Genomic DNA, 18,762 nt, shown 5'->3' with positions numbered 1-18,762 from the left:
CCAGAGACAAGGGGCATAGTAGTCGTTGTGTGGGGCCGTAGCAATTTTATCAATGGGGCCCCCACAACTTAGTTGCCCTGGGGTCCCCATAAGCCTTAATCCGGCCCTGTACATATTAATTCTCTTGAAGTCTCCAGCTAGTGACAAAAACTGTTCCTCTGATGTTTTCTGTTACAGCACCTGGATCTCCTGGTACAAGATTGGTACGATCCAAATAACTGCGGCAAAGAAGCTGCTCGGATGCATTTAGAGAATACGATGGAGGTATTATTCTTATTATTAGACTTCTTTTTCTTTTTTTTCTTTTTATTTCTTTTTTCCATTTATTTACATAGAGCTGCAATGCTCTATAATGGTGGATAAACACAGTAACAAATCCTTATGGTTTGGTAACAGACAGAGAGGAAGGAGAGCTGTACTTCCATGCTTACAATCCATGATCGGCATCAGTATATAATCACAATGGCACTTACTGTAATAATATCTGTATAAATGTTGCATTGTGACCTCAGAATCTGTCAGTTTCTTACCTCCCCAGCTGTGCATGTCACCGTTACCGGTGATGGGTCACCAGGGCCGGCTCTAGGGATGTTCGACCTGAGCGTTTGAACAGAGGTGCCACCCACAGAGGTTGCACCCCTCCCCAGCATCCATTTCAGCATCCTGATTGTCCTGCTGCCCATCCATGGGCCGAAGTGGTCAGATCAGGGAGTTGGGGAACCCCACCGCCGCAGCTGAACGGCACTGTTGGGACCCTGAAGTCTGAATGGATGCTGTGCCCATGTGCGCTGCGTGAATTCAGTGCCATGAGAGGGCTTGGGGAAGCCCAGGTAGTGAGGCTCCCCCCAGCCTGACGTTATTTGTAGGTGTGCCATGTGGGCATGCCTCTCAGATACATCCTGTAAGGGGCGAGGCCTTTGGTAATTAGGCCACGCCCTCAATTTTGGTTGCGACAAGGAATGCAAAGCACTCGGCCAGCACTGGGCGCTACTAGCCCTGGAGCTGACCCTGTGGGTCACCCCTGCATACATGGGGGATCCAGCATTGTCTGTGAGCAGCTCACTGGCAAAAGGAAATGTGTTTCCTATAGACTGAAGTTGTCAGAGTATTACTGTAATTACTAAGGGGTTTATGAGAAGCACGACTGCTACAGGGAAGGTCTGGCAGAAATGGAGGCACCTCTTCGAGTTTAGTGACCAGACGTATAAGCTACATGTGAGCAGGTGTATCCTGGTGTGGAGAGTGTAAGTGTGATCATTTTTTTTTGTTAGTGAATACAACATGTGATTATTATAAGGAGTAATGTACATATGCAAGAAGCAAACACAAGGGACCTCTGATATCCATTGCTCTGCTGCCTAGTACATATATACATATTGCTAAGGTGCCTACACACTAGACAATGTTCTCATGATGCAATATCAAGAACGATTTCCCTTGAACTCTACCCGGCAGCTCCCCAGCACTCCAGGACACGATATGGTGCATAAAAGTGTCCAATCTGACCAACGATCTATCGTACATCCTTAGCGATTTCTAGTACATCATGTATGAGATTGGTAGATCTTGCCTGCATTAGGCATGATTTGAAGATACGATGTATGACCCGTGGGTACAAGCATTGGCATCATTATCACGAATGGACATATTTTGCATGATTCGTCTTTCCGATTCATCGAAATCGGCCGAATCTTGCAAATTATCATCTGTTGTGTTGGCACCTTTAGTATATTTATATATATATATATATATATATATATATATAACACAAATTGTCTGTAGTGTTGTACAAGTACATTTTAAATAGAGATAAGTGGTTCAAATTCCTTGGAATCCGAACCCACCAGAACATCTGGAATCTGAGTCAATCCAAGCGGTGCCTCGGGTCTTCCCGTCTGACTCGGATTCCACTTCGAGGCAAAACGTCATCCTCGCGGCGTTGGATTCTCGCAGGTTTTGGTTTTTATATAAGGCACCATGGATGGGACTCGTTGTCAGGCACACTGCTGTATTCTATGTTCTACTATGCTATATTTAGATTGCACTGTTTCCAGACTCACAAGTGGCTGTGCTGCTCTTTTTTCAACGTGTATAGAGAGTGCACACTGCTGTATACTGTGCTGTACTCTTCTGTATTGGCTATGCTATTTCCATCAGTAAGACATTCACATGCATATAGAAGCCTCTGACTCCACGCAGTTTGAATAGAGCTGCGCCTGCGACATCATAAAATGAAATAATTGTGTTGTTTGTACCGTTTGGTGCATTTTATTCACATGTATGTATAAGCCCTATGGCTCCAGTCCATGCAGGAATAGAGCTGTGACATAAAAACAATTAACTAATTTACTGTATTGTTTGGTGAGCTTTGTTCATGTGCATATATAAGGCGATCCCTGTGGTTCCAGTCCATGCAGGAATAGAGCTGTAACATAAAATAAATTAAATATTTGTACTGTTTGGTGGGCTTTGTTCATGTGCATACAGTATATAAGCCCTGTGGCTCAGTCCACACAGGAATAGAGCAATGTCAACAAAAAAAATTAAATTAAATATTTGTATTGTGTGTAGTGTTTTATGCACTTTGGGCCTAATTCAGACCCGCTCGTGAGTGCTCGCAAGCGGGTTGATGTTGGCCAAGTGCGCATGCGTGAGACCCGAAGAACGACGGCCAAGTCGTCATTATGGGTCTCGCACCAAAGGGGGCTTGCTGTCGATGGTGAGTGACAGCACGCCCCCTTTGGTGGGCGTGCCGGGGGCGTGGCTGCCCAGACGGAGGCGTTCCCATGGGAACGCCTACCATCCGGGGCCGGCCCCACTGACATCACTAGTGATGTCAGTGGGAGTGCTTTTGGCTCTGAAAGAGCCAAAAGCACTCCAGGGCTTGCGGCAATGAGACCCTACTGCAAGGGTCTCGTCGCAAGCCCGATGGTCGCGATGGTCTTGACCATAGCAACCATCATTTTGGCCACTCGCTATAGCTGTGGGTGGAAAACCCACAGCTATGCGAGCGGCCAGGAGGCCGCTCTTAAATTCAGAGGCACAGCCCTGATTCAGAGCGAGCGCTCTGTCAGCGTGTCCGGCTCTGAATCAGGGCCTTTGTTCACATGCATATATAAGACAAGCCCTGTGGCTCCAGTCCATGCAGAAATAGAGCTGTGCCATTAAAAAAAATTATATAATTGTATTGTTTGCACTATTTGGTGCACTTTGTTCATGTGCATATATGAGCCATGCGACGATCTGCAAATTGAAAAATGGGTAATGTTCAGTTTAGAGAGAAGCAACCAAATACTTTCACTGCAGCTGCTGCCAACATTCATGATGACAATGCTAGTCCTTCTAGTGTTCATTGTAGTTGCGACACCGGGAAGGGCACTGGATGTAGAGAAAGGGTATTTCTGCGTGGGCCTATGGCCTGCGTGCGCCCAAACAGGGGTTGTGGTAAATGAAAAGGGGGCATGTCTTTATGATGCATCCCCTTTTCGTCACTCTTGGGGGGCATGCCCGGCACTTACTGTTGTCACTGTGACTGGATGCTGGGCACATGTATCTCCATGAGAGATAGCAGAGCAACCACAATGTTAACTCATCCATGTACTGCTATGCATTTGCATGCACAATATGCAACAATTGGATGTCTGCATACGCAATAGCGATCCATGCTGAATCAGGCCCAGAATGTAGAAGAGGTGTAAAAAAATGAAAACCACTAAAACAGTAGAACAAACTGTGTGTTCAGAAACATAAATATCACAAATCCCTGAGGAGAATCTAAGTGTGTCCATGAGTGTGATGTGTAACCCTGATCTTTATGATACTGTTGTACTCACAGAGAAACTGAATTCCACCATTTCTGTTCTCTCTGTAAATGTGGGGATGAGCAGTACAGATATAGCTGAACACATAGAAATTGAGGATGCCACCAAGGAAGTGCAAGAGGATGAGGGATATATTTGTGTAGCTGACGCCAGCGCTGTGGATATTGAGGATGAGGATGTTATTCGTGTAAGTCAGGCACCAGTGGAAGCAGCTCTTGGCCGATAAGAGAAAGGCCATTGTCATGCCTGTGTATAAGACCGACAAATACAACTCTTATGTGTGGAATTATATTTACCCAAATCCTAACAACAATTGTCAAGCCATCTGTAGTGTTTATAAAACCACGGTAAGTAGAAATACCGTAGGGACATTAACCTTCTAAGAACCTCCTCCCTGTTATGTCATTTACAGCGAACTCATTACATTTTCAGAAACTGGTGCAAAAAAAATAACAACAAGCAGTCCAGCATCACCTACGGTAGCTCCATTCTCCCCAGTTCAAATATATAACAGCTCCTGCAATCTCTACCACCAACACCTTCATCCATAATATCCACAGCATCCAATTTGTTAAGCTAGGAGACTCCTCCCCTGTCCAGGATTCCTCAAAAGAATCCTTCAGCACTAGGCCTGCTACTGCTGGGGATGGATCTTCATTCCAGAAGGGGACCAGGAAGACTAGTGTTTAAAAAAAAAAAACTGATTCTTAAACAATCCTTTGCAAAATGAAGCAAGTATGACAGCTCTCACCCAGTTGCACAGTGGATCATTGATGCCATCATGGCTATGCAAGTATTAGATCTTCATCCAATATCCACCATTAATGCAGTGGGTTTCAAACAGTTATTTGAGGTTCTGTGTCCCCAGTACTAAATTCCATCTCAGATCAATTTCACCCAAAAATCCATTCCTCGGCTGTGCCAGGACGTTAAAAAAAAACAAATAATTGGCCTACAAAATGCCAATGTACCCACTGTCCATATAAATATAGATATGTGGACAAGTGGTACTGGGCAAACTAAAGATTACATGACTGTGACAGCCCACTGGGTGGGTGATTTATCTTTCGCAGCAGCAGTATCTATCAAACAATGACGGCTCATTCAGAGGCAGGCTACTATGTGTATCACTGGTTTCACTAAGAGGCATACCGCTGACAACCTCTTAGAAAAACTGAGGTATGTCATAGCAAAATGTCTTACCCCACTTGGACTCTCTTTAGTATTTGTGACTCCTGACAACACCACCAATATAATTAGAGCATTATGGCTAGGTGAATTCCAACATGTCCCATGTTTTGCTCACACAATTAACTTGATGGGACAGGTTTGTATTTTTTTTAAATAATAGGGACGTGCAGGAGTTGCTGCCTGTGGCCTGAAAAATTTTGAGACATTTTCTCCATTCAGCCACAGCATGCAGGAGATTGCAGGGGCTGCAAGAACAGTTGAATTTTCCTTGCCACCAAATGAAGCAAGAGGTGGTCCTAGGTGGAATTCCACCATGACATTGGGAGAGGAGGGGGAGTGTTCCTTATTCCAATGCAGTGGAAATTGCTTTCTGTCTTGAGCAAGCTGCTCCAATCCTTCAAAGTAACCACCTATGAAGGGAGTTCAGACACTGCTAGCTTGAGTCAGCTGATTACCCTAATTAAGCTTTTGAAAATCACCTCAAGAATTTGAAGGAAGAAATTAAACAAAGCGATTCTGCTATGTATGTCGGACTTGTAACTCTAGTCCTTTTGTTTGCTTTGCCAGGATCTAAGGGTAGCCAATATCTTGAAACCGGATCACTACATTTTGCCAATTGTGCTTGATCCTTCAGAACATTTAAGTCATACATAGTGTCTTTCTTTCCAACGGTCCCAGATCTTGAGAAGCAAAGAGCTCCTAGTGAGCAAGTTGGCAGCTCAAGTAGTACACGACACAATGACATTTCCTTCTTCAGTTTCTCCGACGGCTGCCAGGATAAGACTCTGCTTTCACAAAATACTCAGTGATGATGCAGAGGAGTCAATTTGCATCATCTGGTTGGGTCTAAAAGACGTGCCAAAAATTAGTTACACCACTATTGTGATGCTATCTAAAAGGGTCACTATCCAAAGAATGGTGAAAGATTATTTTCATGACACCTTACACATAGCCAAATAGGCAATTTGGAGGCTATTGTACAGACTGGCTTTTTATTACCTAAGCTTCTCACCCTCCAGTGTGTACTCAGAAAGAGTTTTCAGCTTAGCTGGGAACCTTATCAGTGATCGATGTAGGAGGCTACTTTCTCAAACAGTGCAAAAGATCATGTTCAACTGGAAATTCAATGAGGAAGATATTTACTGACAATTATGTCAAAAAAATACAGAGGTACCTATAATGGTGGATTCCAGCAGGTATGCATTCGACATGCTGGCAGAGGGGATGCCAAAGCTTACAATACCGATACCAGTCAGAATACCACCACTGGCATCCCGACCACAGGGATGCCTAAGGTATGTAGTGGGTAGAGGAGAGGGTTAGGTTTAGGGGTTAGGCACTATATGTACGTATAGGGTTAGGCAATAAGGGGGAGGGTTAGGTATAGGGTGCAGGGAGGGGGAGGTTAGATTTAGGCACCAGGGAGTGAGGGTAAGGGTTAGTGTAGGGAGAGGGGGAAGGTTATCATATCATCCAATCATCCACCAAGTATCGGTATGATAACCCTGTCAGGATCCAGGCATCAGGATTCTGACTGCCTGGGTCCCGTCTGTTGGTATTAAATACAGATTCCTTCCAGCAGGGATTAAATAATCCATTTTGCACCTTTTTTTGCATTTTGCACTGTTTGGGGCATTGTTGACAATTTTAAAAACTTATTATTATTATTATTATTATTATTATTATTATTAATATTATTATTAAGCTGCCATCCTGTCTGCCACTGCTGTGTGGAAATTAATCTTTGATGTCCTATAATTTTTAAAGTTGCCATGCGTTTTTGCCGCTGCTATGTCACTTACAATGTTGTTACTTTCATTGAATACTTGCTGTTGCAGCATTTCAGGTTCCAAGCTCCGTGTCATGGCCATGGTTTCTCGGCATGGTAGTCACCGGGTATTACCTGTGAAATCATTGTGGTGGGGGGTCTCTGGCAGTGGTGCTGGTGTTTGGCGAGGGGCATTGGTTGCACGTGGTTCTGTGCGGGCACATTGCCATTAGGCCTGATGGCATCTGGAGGTGTTTCTGTTCCGTTGGCATGGGCGCTACCATCTTCTCCAATAAATTTTCTCCTGCCAAGAGAAATTATGCCATTGGTGAGCAAGAACTTTTAACAGTGAAGCTAGCATTAAAAGAATGGAGATACCTGCTGGAAGGGGCCAAGTTTCCCTTCACTGTCTTCACGGACCAGAGAAATCTTCTCTTCCTCAAGAATCTTCAGTGCGTGAGTCCTCGTTTGGCTCGATGGGCCATATTTTTTGCCCGGTTCCAGTTTACCCTGACCTTCCGGTACGGAGCTCTTAATCAGAAGGCAGATGCCTTGTCCAGATCTTTCCTCAGTGATGACAAGTCAGAGAATCAACAGAATACCCCTGTTTTGGAGTCAAGAGTCTTTGCCACCCTACAGTTACAGCCCCCTACAGGGAAGTCCTTTGTGGCCCTGGAGTTAAGGAAGCAGCTCCTCAAATGGGCTCACTCCTCTTCTTTGCAGGTCACTCAGGTACACGGAAGACCTTGGAGTTTTTAAAGAGAGGCTATTGGTGGCCATCCATGAAAGCAGACATGTCAGAATTCATTTCATCTTGTTCTTCGTGTGCCCAGCATAAGTCATCACATCAGACATCGGCTGGTGAGTTATTACCACTACCTATTCCATCACGTCCATGGATGCATCTCTCCATGGACTTGGTCATGGATCTGCCAAATTCCCAAGAGTTTACTACCATCTGGGTCATAGTTGACCGATTCTCTAAAATGGTTCATTACATACCCCAAAATAAATTGCCTTCTGCTTCTGACTTAGCTCACTTGTTCGTTCAACATATTTTCCTTCTCCTTGGTCTCCCTGCTGAGATTGTCTCTGACTGTGGTGTTCAGTTCACAGCAAAATTATGGAGAGCCTTATGTTCTGTATTGCAAGTTAAGCTAAATTTTTCTACAGCTTATCACCCACAAAGCAACGGTTCCACTGAGAGGGTTAACCAAGACCTTGAGACCATTCTGAGGATTTTTATGTACTCTTCCCAAGACAATTGGTCCGAATTGCTGCCATGGGCTGAATTTGCTGATGACGCCTCCTACCACTCTTCCACAAATCAAACACCATTCCAAGTGGTCTACGGCCTTCATCCTCGAGTCCCAGAATTTCAAAGCCTGCCCGTCTTTGATCTCCCAGCAGTAGAAGATACTGTACAGAGATTTGCTTTAATTTGGTCTCAAGTCCATGCTGACCTAAAGAAGGCGTCCTTCCATTACAAGTTTCAAAAGAAATAGTAGTTGCTCAGATCAGCTTAATTGCATAACACAGGTGCTTGTAAAGGGCGGGGTTTACTCTGAACACAGAAAAAATGGAGATTTGCCCCCCAGCACACTGCAGCAAAAACAATACTTAAATCCTACATGATAATAGCGATTCAGAGGTATTAGTTACATACATTTGCAAATATATGAATAAGCGCCAGGCCAATCGTCAAGGCTCCTCTATACTGGCGTCCCTAGCATTAAGGGGTTCCCTTGTCTTGCAAACCACTTATTAAAAACTCCACTTTTACTTTTAAGTCTACTCCTGTGTCTGCTCCTATCTCCACCCCGGGTCAACAACAAATTCAGAACCTCACACTCCGTTTCTTCTAGTGACTTGTTCCTAGTGTTTTTCCATAGTCTGTGTACTCAGAACGTCTTCTGAGTTCAATCTTTGTACTCATCTCATCTTTGGAGTCATCTCCTGTGCCAGTTCTGTGTCTGACATTACAGTGTGTGTACTTAGAACCTCATCCAAGCACCATCTCACAATACCATTCTCCTGTGCCAGCTCTGCATCTGAAGCTGTAGTGTGTCATCCAAGGGAATCAGTATGTAATACTGTTGGCCACATGGTTCTAATCCTGGCAGGGGTCAATATCCCGATCACTAATTTAGGTAAGTACCCCTAACCCTACCCCCTACCATAACCCTAACCCTCCTTTAGGGGTGCCTAACCCTAATCTTTCCCCCAAGTGCCTAATCCTAACCCCCCTCTAAGTGCCTAAACCTAAACCCCGTTCCCCACATCCTAAACCTAAGTCTCCCAGGGGGGTGCCTAATCCTAACCTCCACCAGGGGTGCCTAACCCTATCCCCCCTCCCCTAGCCTAAAACTAACCCTTCCGGTGTGGTGCCTAAGGCTATGTCCCCCCTGGCACCCTAAAACCTAACCTCCCCCCTGTGGCTGTCCGCGCCCAGCACCCGGCTTATCTTCATTTGATATGCCGGACGTCGGCTCCCGGTGTAGGTCTAATGACAGGCGTCAGGATTTTGATGCCTGTCATTAGTACCTTGCTGGGATTTGACAGTCGGGAAGCCAGTGGTCAGCATTTTGACCATTGGCTTCCTGACTGCATCCCCATCCAAGTACCATCTCAGATTACCATTATCCTGTATCAGTTTTGCATCTGAAGCCACAGTGTATGTACTTCATACAGTACATCATCAAAGTACCATCTCATAATACAATTCTCCTATGCCAGTTCTGTGTCTGAAGCCACTTAGTACATCATCCAAGTGCAATCTCCTAGTACCATTCTCCTGTGCCAGCCTTGCATCTGGATCTACATGGTGTGTACTCAACACATCACCCCAGCACAAACTTTCTATATTTTTCTATTGTGCTTTTCCTGTGAAAGTGTTCTTCCATTTCCCACTTGTACCGGATACCTGACCAAAGGGCCGCGACCTGCTTGCTGGGTGCAGCTTAAACCCAAATCCTCCTTGGAGGGGTCACTGGTGAACACCTCCCAGTAATTTAGTCTCCACACCCTTGGTCAGGTCTCACCAACATCTGGTACCTATGGATGAGGAAGTCATTCATCCAGGTCCCTTGCCTCCTTTTTTTTCCCAACCTGGGTCCACGTCTTCAACTACCCTGGCAGAGAATCACCATAGCCCAAATGTGACAGTTTGTACAAGCCCTATGGAAGCCACTGGATCGCAGGGTTCAGGGGCATTACTAGATATTGCATCTATCAGGAGGCAGCACAACACCAGGTGGCATAATACCTCCAAGAACTCTTAGGTCAATTACTCTCCATTCAGTTTACTCTGGCCACTATACTTACTACTCCTTCTGGATCTGCTCATGTAAATCCTCCAGAAGCAGTAACTCAAAAAATATGTTTGCAGGTGGCCTCTCCTGAGCTTTTTGATGGAAACCCCAAATAATGTCGGGGCTTCATCAATGAATGCAATATACAGTTTGAGTGCCTACCCCAGAATTTCCTCATTGCAAGGTCAAAGTTGGCATACATCATCTTCTTAGTATCTGGGACCACCTTGGACTGGGTCTCCCCATGATGGGAGCCAGCCGATCCTCTTGTCTCTAATTATGACATTTTTATTTGTTAATTCAAAATAATTTTTCATGAGCCATGCTGCGACAGGTACAAAGGGCCAATGATCGCTTCTGAGTTAAAGTGGAACAATGAGGTGCTTAGGGTAGCATTTCTTCATTGATTACCCGAAAGAATGAAGGATGAATTAGCCTCTCGAGATGTTCTTGAGTCCCTATAAGAAGTAATATTGTTATGTATCAAGATAGAATAGACTTGCATCACAGAGAATGACAGGTTAATAAAGGGCGTCATTTCAAGGATCAATTTCTGCTAGCTGCATGTTCCTCCTCTTTTGCACCAAATAGAGATGAACCTATGCAGATCAATAGGTCTGGTTTAACTCTGACAGAGCGACATGCCGATTTCAGAACAAGCTTTGCCTCTAAGTTTGTCTGTTTCTCTTGGGAAACGAAAGACCCTAGCTGGTTCCGGGAGCAGTCAAGTTGGGGGTGTTAACTATGTCTTCCCAGTTGTTGGATAGTCTTCTACTTTTGTCTATTAAGCCTTGGTGGACTCAGGAGCTGCCGGAAATTTTATTTCTGAATCTCTGACACATTAACTAGGAATTCCAGTTCTTCCTCTTCCAAGCAAGTTAGCTCTTTCTGGGGTTGATGGCAATATTATCCATGGAGACGTTTTATCTTCAGTTACTCTACTTGTTTCACTTCAGGTAGGATGTCTACATCAAGAAGAGTTAGAATTCCTGGTTCTAACCTACAACTCTTCATGCTCTAATTTTAGGTCTTCCTTGGCTAAAAACCCACAACCCCACGCTGGACTGGTCCACCATGCACATCCTGGCTTTGGGATCCAATTGTTTTCACCAATGTCTTCCTCGTGTTGTTCCAGTATGAACCCAACAAGCCTCTACTGAATCTTCTCCAAAGCTTCATATGGCTGAGAATCACCATAGCCCGAACATGGCAGTTGGTAATTGAACTGCCACAGCCGCTGAAATCTTCTTCATGCAGTTAATGAATCCAAAAATGTTCAGAAATTTTTATAGCCAAAGCCAGCATCTCCTGCATGCACCTTTCATTTTTTTTTTTGTTACATTTGGAATCACCGAAGAGCTCATCTGGGGCAAGAACTGATGTGAATGAGTCAATTTTCTTTGTAAATGCTCTCCCCTCCTCCCTAATAAATTTGCTTCAGAAACCAAAACCTAAATTAAATTTACTATGAATTACCTCTTCCTTTCCTGCCTTAACTATATACATAAGGCCAGATTCATTACGGATCGCAACTCCAACAATGTACACAGTTGGCCAATTGTTGCATACTGTGCATGCGTATGCATAGCAGTGTGCATGTGCGATGCTACACTGGGACAGCACTGTCATCACGCACAGCACTGTAAGCCATCGCAGAGTGATTGACAGGCAGTCAGCGCTTAGAGGTGGTGGTGGGGTGGTTGTCTGAGAAACACTAGCGTGCCTGTCTATTCCAACACCATTGCATACGCAGCTTGAGTACTCACTGCATGCGACGAGGCTATCAAATTCTGAATAAGGTCAGACCTGCTATATTTGTGCATAAGGGGCCAATGGTTCTTGATATTTCCAATGTGTATGCAGGACTGCAAGGTATTACTAATATGAGACAGTGGAAGGTAGTGGGCGTCTCTTTGCTGGCTCTGCGACAGAATTGCAATTGCAATCATTAGCATATTTTTGCAGCAGAACTGCGTGCATAATCACAATAGCGATCTGTAATGAAACAGACCCATACTCCATCTCCCTCAGGCCTCTTGATTAATGGAAACATTTGTTTCCTGATGTGCCATGTTGGAAGTTGAACTGCCACATGTCTGTGCTGCCCGCTGCTGTCGCTTAGCTTAATGAGCTACTGTAGCTAAATTGGTGCAACCTTTTGGCCTAAACTGGAAAAAACAATATTGTGAGCTGTAAGGTGGTCAAAATTGACTGGACATGAGTAGAAATGTATGTTATTTTATGTTAAGAAATGTATTAGCTCACGTAGGATAGATGTATGTGGACACATCTGTATGTGTGTATATATACTATGTATTTGTGTCTAATTAAATTTAAATAAATAAATGATAAGGTTGTGCCGTTATATTAAGGTTGAATCAAAAAACTAAATTCTCCCATATTGAGAATTCCTCAGAGGGGTGTATGGTGTTTACGAGGCTACACCTTAAAAGCTGTTGGATATACCAAGCTAAAATTTGGCATGTACAGGTAGAACTGTTGCTCAGTGCTGCATGCCAAATTTCAGGGCAAAAAAATTAAATTAGGATTTGGGAACAATCTAAAATTTAAACTGTCAGTTTTTTCAGCCACTTTTAGTTAGGACCACTTTTCTGCCTCTGGTCTATGGGGGATTTTTGGGAAGACATACAGTAATTCAGGGCAGAGGATGTATTATGACTTGGGGTTTGTTTTGTTCGGTAGCTCTTTTTCCAGTGTAGAGCCTTTTGGAGTTCAGGTAATTGAGAAAGTTACAGTTTTTAAACTCTTACCTCACAAGTGCCCCATTATATATTATATAGGAAGCTTCAAATTGTTGTGCAGCCTCAGAAGGTGCCTCCTGCAGAGGGTGTACTGTGGCTTCACTTGGGTGCACAAATATGGCTGTCCTTTGCAAGCGTTAGCGGCGGTGAGACCTCAAAGGAGGAAGCTGAAGGTAGTGGGCGTTAGCGGTGGTTGGGGCCAGGCAGAGGTAGCAGGAGCCATCGGCGATGGGGACATAGCAGAGGTGCAGGCATTAGCAGCAGTGGTGAGACCAGAAGGCGGTGCTGGTGGCAGGACCCGGCGGCGGTGCTGTGTTGGTGGCAGAACTGGATCAGAGAGGAACCAGTTAAGCCAGCCATTCTACAGCGTTCAGTAGTGGTGCCCATATAAAAAATGGTGCCTCAGCTCCATTTTTGAATTCAAAGATGGCCACCGCAAGCCAATCACAGCTCACAACCTCATCTCCCTGCCCCCTCAGCTAGCTTATATAAGCCAGCACAAGGCAGCGACATGGCAGCCCGATGTCAGGGAGGGAGCGGAACATTATGTGATGGCTGGACTTTCGGGCGCTCCTGATTGGCTGATAAGGAGCTGCTGCTCCTGATTGGCTGCCGTTCCGCGAGCCAATCACAGCTCACGGCCGGCTCTGGTACTTACTACATAGGTGAAATTCCACAGCGCTGATGCTTTCTCCCTGGCCCCTGCCAGCCGCCCGGTACATTCTTTGCCTCTCTCAGCCGGGCCCCCTCTGTCTCCGGGGCCCGGTACCAGAGTCCCGGCAGTCCCCCCCTGATGGCGGCCCTGCCAAGACCTGACTATGCATGGGCAACCGGCTGGGGAAAGGCAGCAATGGTATCAAGTCTGTATGGGCACATTTGCGTATCCACATTGTCGTGATCGCATACATTTTAATGCAAGTTACTGTACTCAATATCTGGCATAGTAGTCACTCTGTATGAGCCCCATGTGTCTATTGACGTGGGTTACTATAACAAATATCTATCTTTTTTTTTTCAGAAACTGCGTAACAGCTCAAAACACGTCCGGGTGTTGCAGACTCTTAATGGCCCATCAGTAACCGGATTTTTGTTTCCTGACCCTGGATTGCAATTCACCACATCGAAGGGAAGACTGGCAGGTAATGCTGTAATAATATAATGTTGGCTGATTATGTCCATTAAGTTACTTGTTGCAAGAATTCTGAAGGGTGTGGAAGCATTGTAACACATTGTAGTGCCCCCGGCATACCTGGGAAACTCCACAGACTCTGGAGTCTTCCGGTAACATAGGATCTGGTTACCAGTCTCCTTTAATACTAACTAGAGATGTGCAGACTCTGATCGGTTCGGATTTTCCGGCCAAATTCAGATTTTTCCCACTAAATTTAGGGTCTAAGAAAGAGGCAAAATGTCATGTTTCATGGACAAACATCATCTTTCATTGATAAAAGTCCATGACATATGACATTTCGCCTCTTTCTAAGATCCAGAATATGATGGGAAAATCTGAACCAATCTGAGCCTGCACATCTGTAATTCCAACATCATTTAATGTCCATTATCTGACCATCAAAGTTCAAAAACTTAGATACTTCCCTTGTACATGTAGCCCCTGGTACTTGGGGGTACTCACCTCTTTCAGTGTCTCCACCCAACTCTTCCTCTTCAGGAATGATGCTCTGAGCGATGGGGCTGACTCTGGGAAACCGTGCTTAGTACAGAAGAACATGTGATTACTTTAACACAAAGGGTCCTGATTCTGAGTCAGATGGAAAGTGCTGTTTGTGCATTAATCAGCGAATGCCGGATTTACTGCCTTATGCTAATGCCAGATTCTGTACAGCCCATATGGAGGACCAGGTGTCTACAAGCTGGAAGCTGCACCACTCACTGTTTTCTGTCTACAGCCGCAACCGTCACCATCAGTATCTGCACTAGCACCAGCCCTATGCTCAGTGTAAGAGACCCATCAGATACAGGCTTCCAGTCTCAGGGGTCTATGTACTAAGGGGAGATAAGGGGTTAGAGACACTAAATGCCGAGAAAATCCCTGTACATATACCACTTCTCAGTATGTACTAAAGGGATTTTCTCTGCCTACAGCATGCAAGCGCTAAGTGCAGCCTACAACATTGCACTGCACCAGGGGCACTTACAGTAGTGCTGCCATAGGCGTCTAAGTGTCCCAGGTGTTACTAAGGGGAGAGGGCACTTACTTAGAATGTAGATGGTTAAAAAGCGCTCTGCTTAGGGTGCAGGTTGAATAGTCTAATATGTCCCATAAGTGTGCAAAAAAATCTTATATTGATAGTCACTAATTGTAGTCCGCTTGTTTATATTCCGATTCCAATTCTTCTGTAAAGTAAAAAACCAGGTCTCTCCACTGGGTTCTCACACCATTACCCCTCAATGTCAGTAAGCCATAGAAGACAAAAGTGGGGAAAACATATAGGGCCAAATGTAATAGGGTGAGAGTTTAGAAAATGTGAGAGTTTAGCAGTAATCTCTCACATTGGTTGAGTTTTATCTTCAAAATGGGAAAACATCTGAATGAGATTTTAAATCGTGAGAGTTTTTTAAGTCTAAAAAAACATGCAAGTTCGCTCTGTTACTTTGTTTTTGGACTTTATTACATTGGCAAAGTTTAAAAAGTGTCAGAAACTCTCACTTTTCTAAACTCTCACCCTATTACATTTGGCCCATAGTGTAAAACCATTTACATTTATTTCAAACAAAGTATAGATAAAAAGTGGTCGTGTACCATCAGGGACCTTTAAATGAAAGGCACAATATAAAGCATCTAAAGGTCCCTGATGGTACGCGACCATTTTTTATTGGAATTGGAATCGGAATATAAACAAGCGGACTACAATAAGTGACTATCAATATTAGATTTTTTTGCACACTTATGGGACATATTAGACTATTCAACCTGCACCCTAACCAGAGCGCTGTTTAACCATCTATATCAGGGGTTCCCAACCACGGTCCTCAAGGCACACTAACATACCAGGTTTTAAGGATAGCCATACTTGAGCTCAGGCAACTTAATTAGTACCTTAGTTATTTTGATTAAACCATCTGTGCTTTAGCATTGATATCACCAAAACCAGGACTGTTAGTGTGCCTTGAGGACCGAGGTTGGGAATCCCTGATCTATATTCTATGTATCTATTGTTTTGTAATTGGTGATTATCACGCAGGTTATCAGCAGCCTGGTGTAGTGAGGATCACAAGCATTTACTAAGAGGACACTTACTGTCTGGTGACTTCTCCAGTGCTGGTACCGCCTCGGAAACAGCTAGTTCCCCTTCCATAGATTGACCCTGATGTCATCAGCCAGTGTCCAATGTCATTCCCTACTATCCAAGTGGGCATAGAGGGGGAATATAATCATGTAGCGAGCCACCGAGCCCGAAGCGTGGCAAACAAAGTTAGCGTGCGCGAACCAACTTAATTTTTTTGGTGAACTGTGTGGGCAGGAAACTGCACTTCCGCCCCTCAGTGTACATGGCTTCCAGGTACAATATTTGAAGTGGAAATAGTCTCTACAGTACAGCGTCCTGTAGCTGCTTCTCCTCACTGGAGAAGCGCAAATTGCTTATTGCCATTTTACAGTTTGTTGATAAAAATTTTACAAAAAATAAAAGGTCACTGCTGCAGCGTGCTGGTCGGGATGGTGAGTCACACAGGGATTTCAGGGGAAAGGGGGTCCTGGCAGTTACCGCCGAGGAGGTGACATATCGGTCGCCCTCCTCGGCAGGTGTACTTTTAGTAACAGCTATGGTAGACAACTCCTGCTGTGCAGCACTAGCAGGTTGAACAGGAGCAGCATTAACTCCACGGTATGTGGAGTGTTAGTAAATAGACCCCTCAGTGCTGGAAGTCAAAAGTCAGTCAGACTGCGCCAATGTTTATACAATTTAGGGCCTAAATCAAAGATGGACGCTAATGATATCGCAGCTGTGATCCCGTACGCAGATACGATTCGAAATATGCAAATGTTGCAGAGGAATGTATAGACACGCCCACCTGTGGCTTTGCAAATCCCAGCATCTGCGTACAGAGATCTCCGATTTTTAAAATCACAATGACATCACAGTATAACACCAAATCAACCAAAAACTATTCTTAGTAAATGTACCACTTAGTGTTATCTGTGGAAAGAGGGCCTAATTCAGACCCGCTCGCAAGCACTGAGCGCTCACAAGCGGGTCGATGTTGGCCCAGTGCGCATGCGCACGATGGAGGTGGCTCTGTCGTGCGCATGCGCGAGACCTTGATAGCAATGGGCAAGCCGTCGCTATGGGTCTCGCTGCAAAGGGGGCATGCTGTCGATGGTGAGTGACAGCACGCCCCCTTTGGTGGGCGTGCCAGGGGAGCGTGGCTGGCCAGACGGAGGCATTCCCATGGGAACACCTACCGTCTGGGGCTGGCCCCACTGACATCACAAGTGATGTCAGTGGGAGTGCTTTCGGCTCTGGTAAAGCCAAAAGCACTCCAGGGCTTGCGGCAATGAGACCCTACCACAAGGGTTTCATCGCAAGCCCGATGGTCGTGATGGTCTTGACCATCGTGACCATCTTCCTGGCCGCTCGCTATAGCTGTGGGTGGTCACCCACAGCTATACGAGCGGCCAGGAGGCCGCTATAAAAATTCAGAAGGCGGCCCTGATTCAGAGCAAGCGCTCTGTCAAAGCGTCCGGCTCTGAATCAGGGCCAGAGAGAGGTGTGCTGGAGTCAGTGAAGAGGTGTAAAGCATAGGGAATACGGGGATATAATCAGTCATGTCTATACTAGAGATGTGCGCCAGACCATTTTTGCTGGATTTGGATTTAGATTTGGCTGTGATTCATCATCCGGCTTTGGATTTGCCAAATCTGCCGTCACTGGCTTTGGATTTAGATTTTTACAAAATCTGACAAAAAAAAGCTAAAATCACATAATTTTGGGGCTTTTTTTGTTCCTATGAGTATTATTAACATTAATAACATAAATTTCCAGTAATTTACAGTCAATTTAGACCACCTCACAGCTTATAGTATTGTTTTCACCATTATTGGCCAAAGGTTGCAGTGAGCTGACTGGTTACTAAGTGATAGAGCAGCAGCACAACGGCATAGACACAACAATTTAAAGCACATCTACAAAACTATGCCACACAGCAGTGGCAGAAATGAATGGTAGTGCAAGATGGAATTGCCCTTGGGCCCTCCCACCCACCCTTATGTTGGATATTTAAAAGGATATGCACACTTTAACAAACCAAGCACTTCAGCATCAGGGAATGCCACTTTTGTGGCTGAAGTGTTTAATTTGTTTGGGCCCCCACAAAACAGGCTACCAATTGGCATAAGGCAACAGCTCTACAGTGGCAAGATGTCATCATCATTGCCATCCTCATATCCTCACCCCTCATCAGTGTGTACATCATTCTCACATCATCATTGCCATCCTCACCCCTCATTAGTGTGTACATCATCCTCACACAATATTAATTCATCCCCATTGGAATCCACCATTATAGAAGACTCTGTACTGTGATGTAATTGCTGGGAAAGGTTTTCCTCATGGAATTTTCAGTTCATTTTGATGAACTTCATCTTTTTCACAATTTGAGGAAGTAGCATCCTACACCTTTGCTCACAAGGTTCCCAGCTGTGCTGAAAACTCTCTCTGAGTACACACTGGAGGGTGGGCAGCTTAAGTAATGCAAAGCCAGTTCATACAAGGGCGTCCAAATTGCCTTTTTATCCATCCAGTACTCGAAGGGACTCTGTGACATGTCTATTTTTATAGTGTCATGAAAATAATCCTCCACCATTCTTTGGATGGTGATCATATCAGATGGAGTTTTGTCTCAATAATGTTGTACAATTCTTTTAGACATGACCAGATGTCAAACTGTTG

At 44.8% G+C, this 18,762-nt stretch overlaps 1 protein-coding gene across 1 annotated transcript in view; it reads left to right on the top strand.

The window, feature by feature from the left end:
- The window catches only part of LOC148517816 (uncharacterized), a 137,160-nt gene that overhangs the window by 69,575 nt on the left and 48,823 nt on the right, over positions 1 to 18,762 (top strand). Inside the window, exons 11-12 of the mRNA XM_088478176.1 lie at positions 178 to 264; positions 13,872 to 13,992. Of these exons, the coding sequence (XP_088334302.1) occupies positions 178 to 264; positions 13,872 to 13,992 (208 nt within the window). The remainder of the gene's footprint in view (positions 1 to 177; positions 265 to 13,871; positions 13,993 to 18,762) is intronic.

This window comes from Taudactylus pleione, unplaced genomic scaffold (assembly GCF_031769625.1).
Source record: "Taudactylus pleione unplaced genomic scaffold, aTauple2 ptg000209l, whole genome shotgun sequence".
Classification (NCBI taxonomy): domain Eukaryota; kingdom Metazoa; phylum Chordata; class Amphibia; order Anura; family Myobatrachidae; genus Taudactylus; species Taudactylus pleione.
Note: the sequence above shows the minus strand (reverse complement) of the source record. Positions and strands in the feature narration are given on the sequence as shown.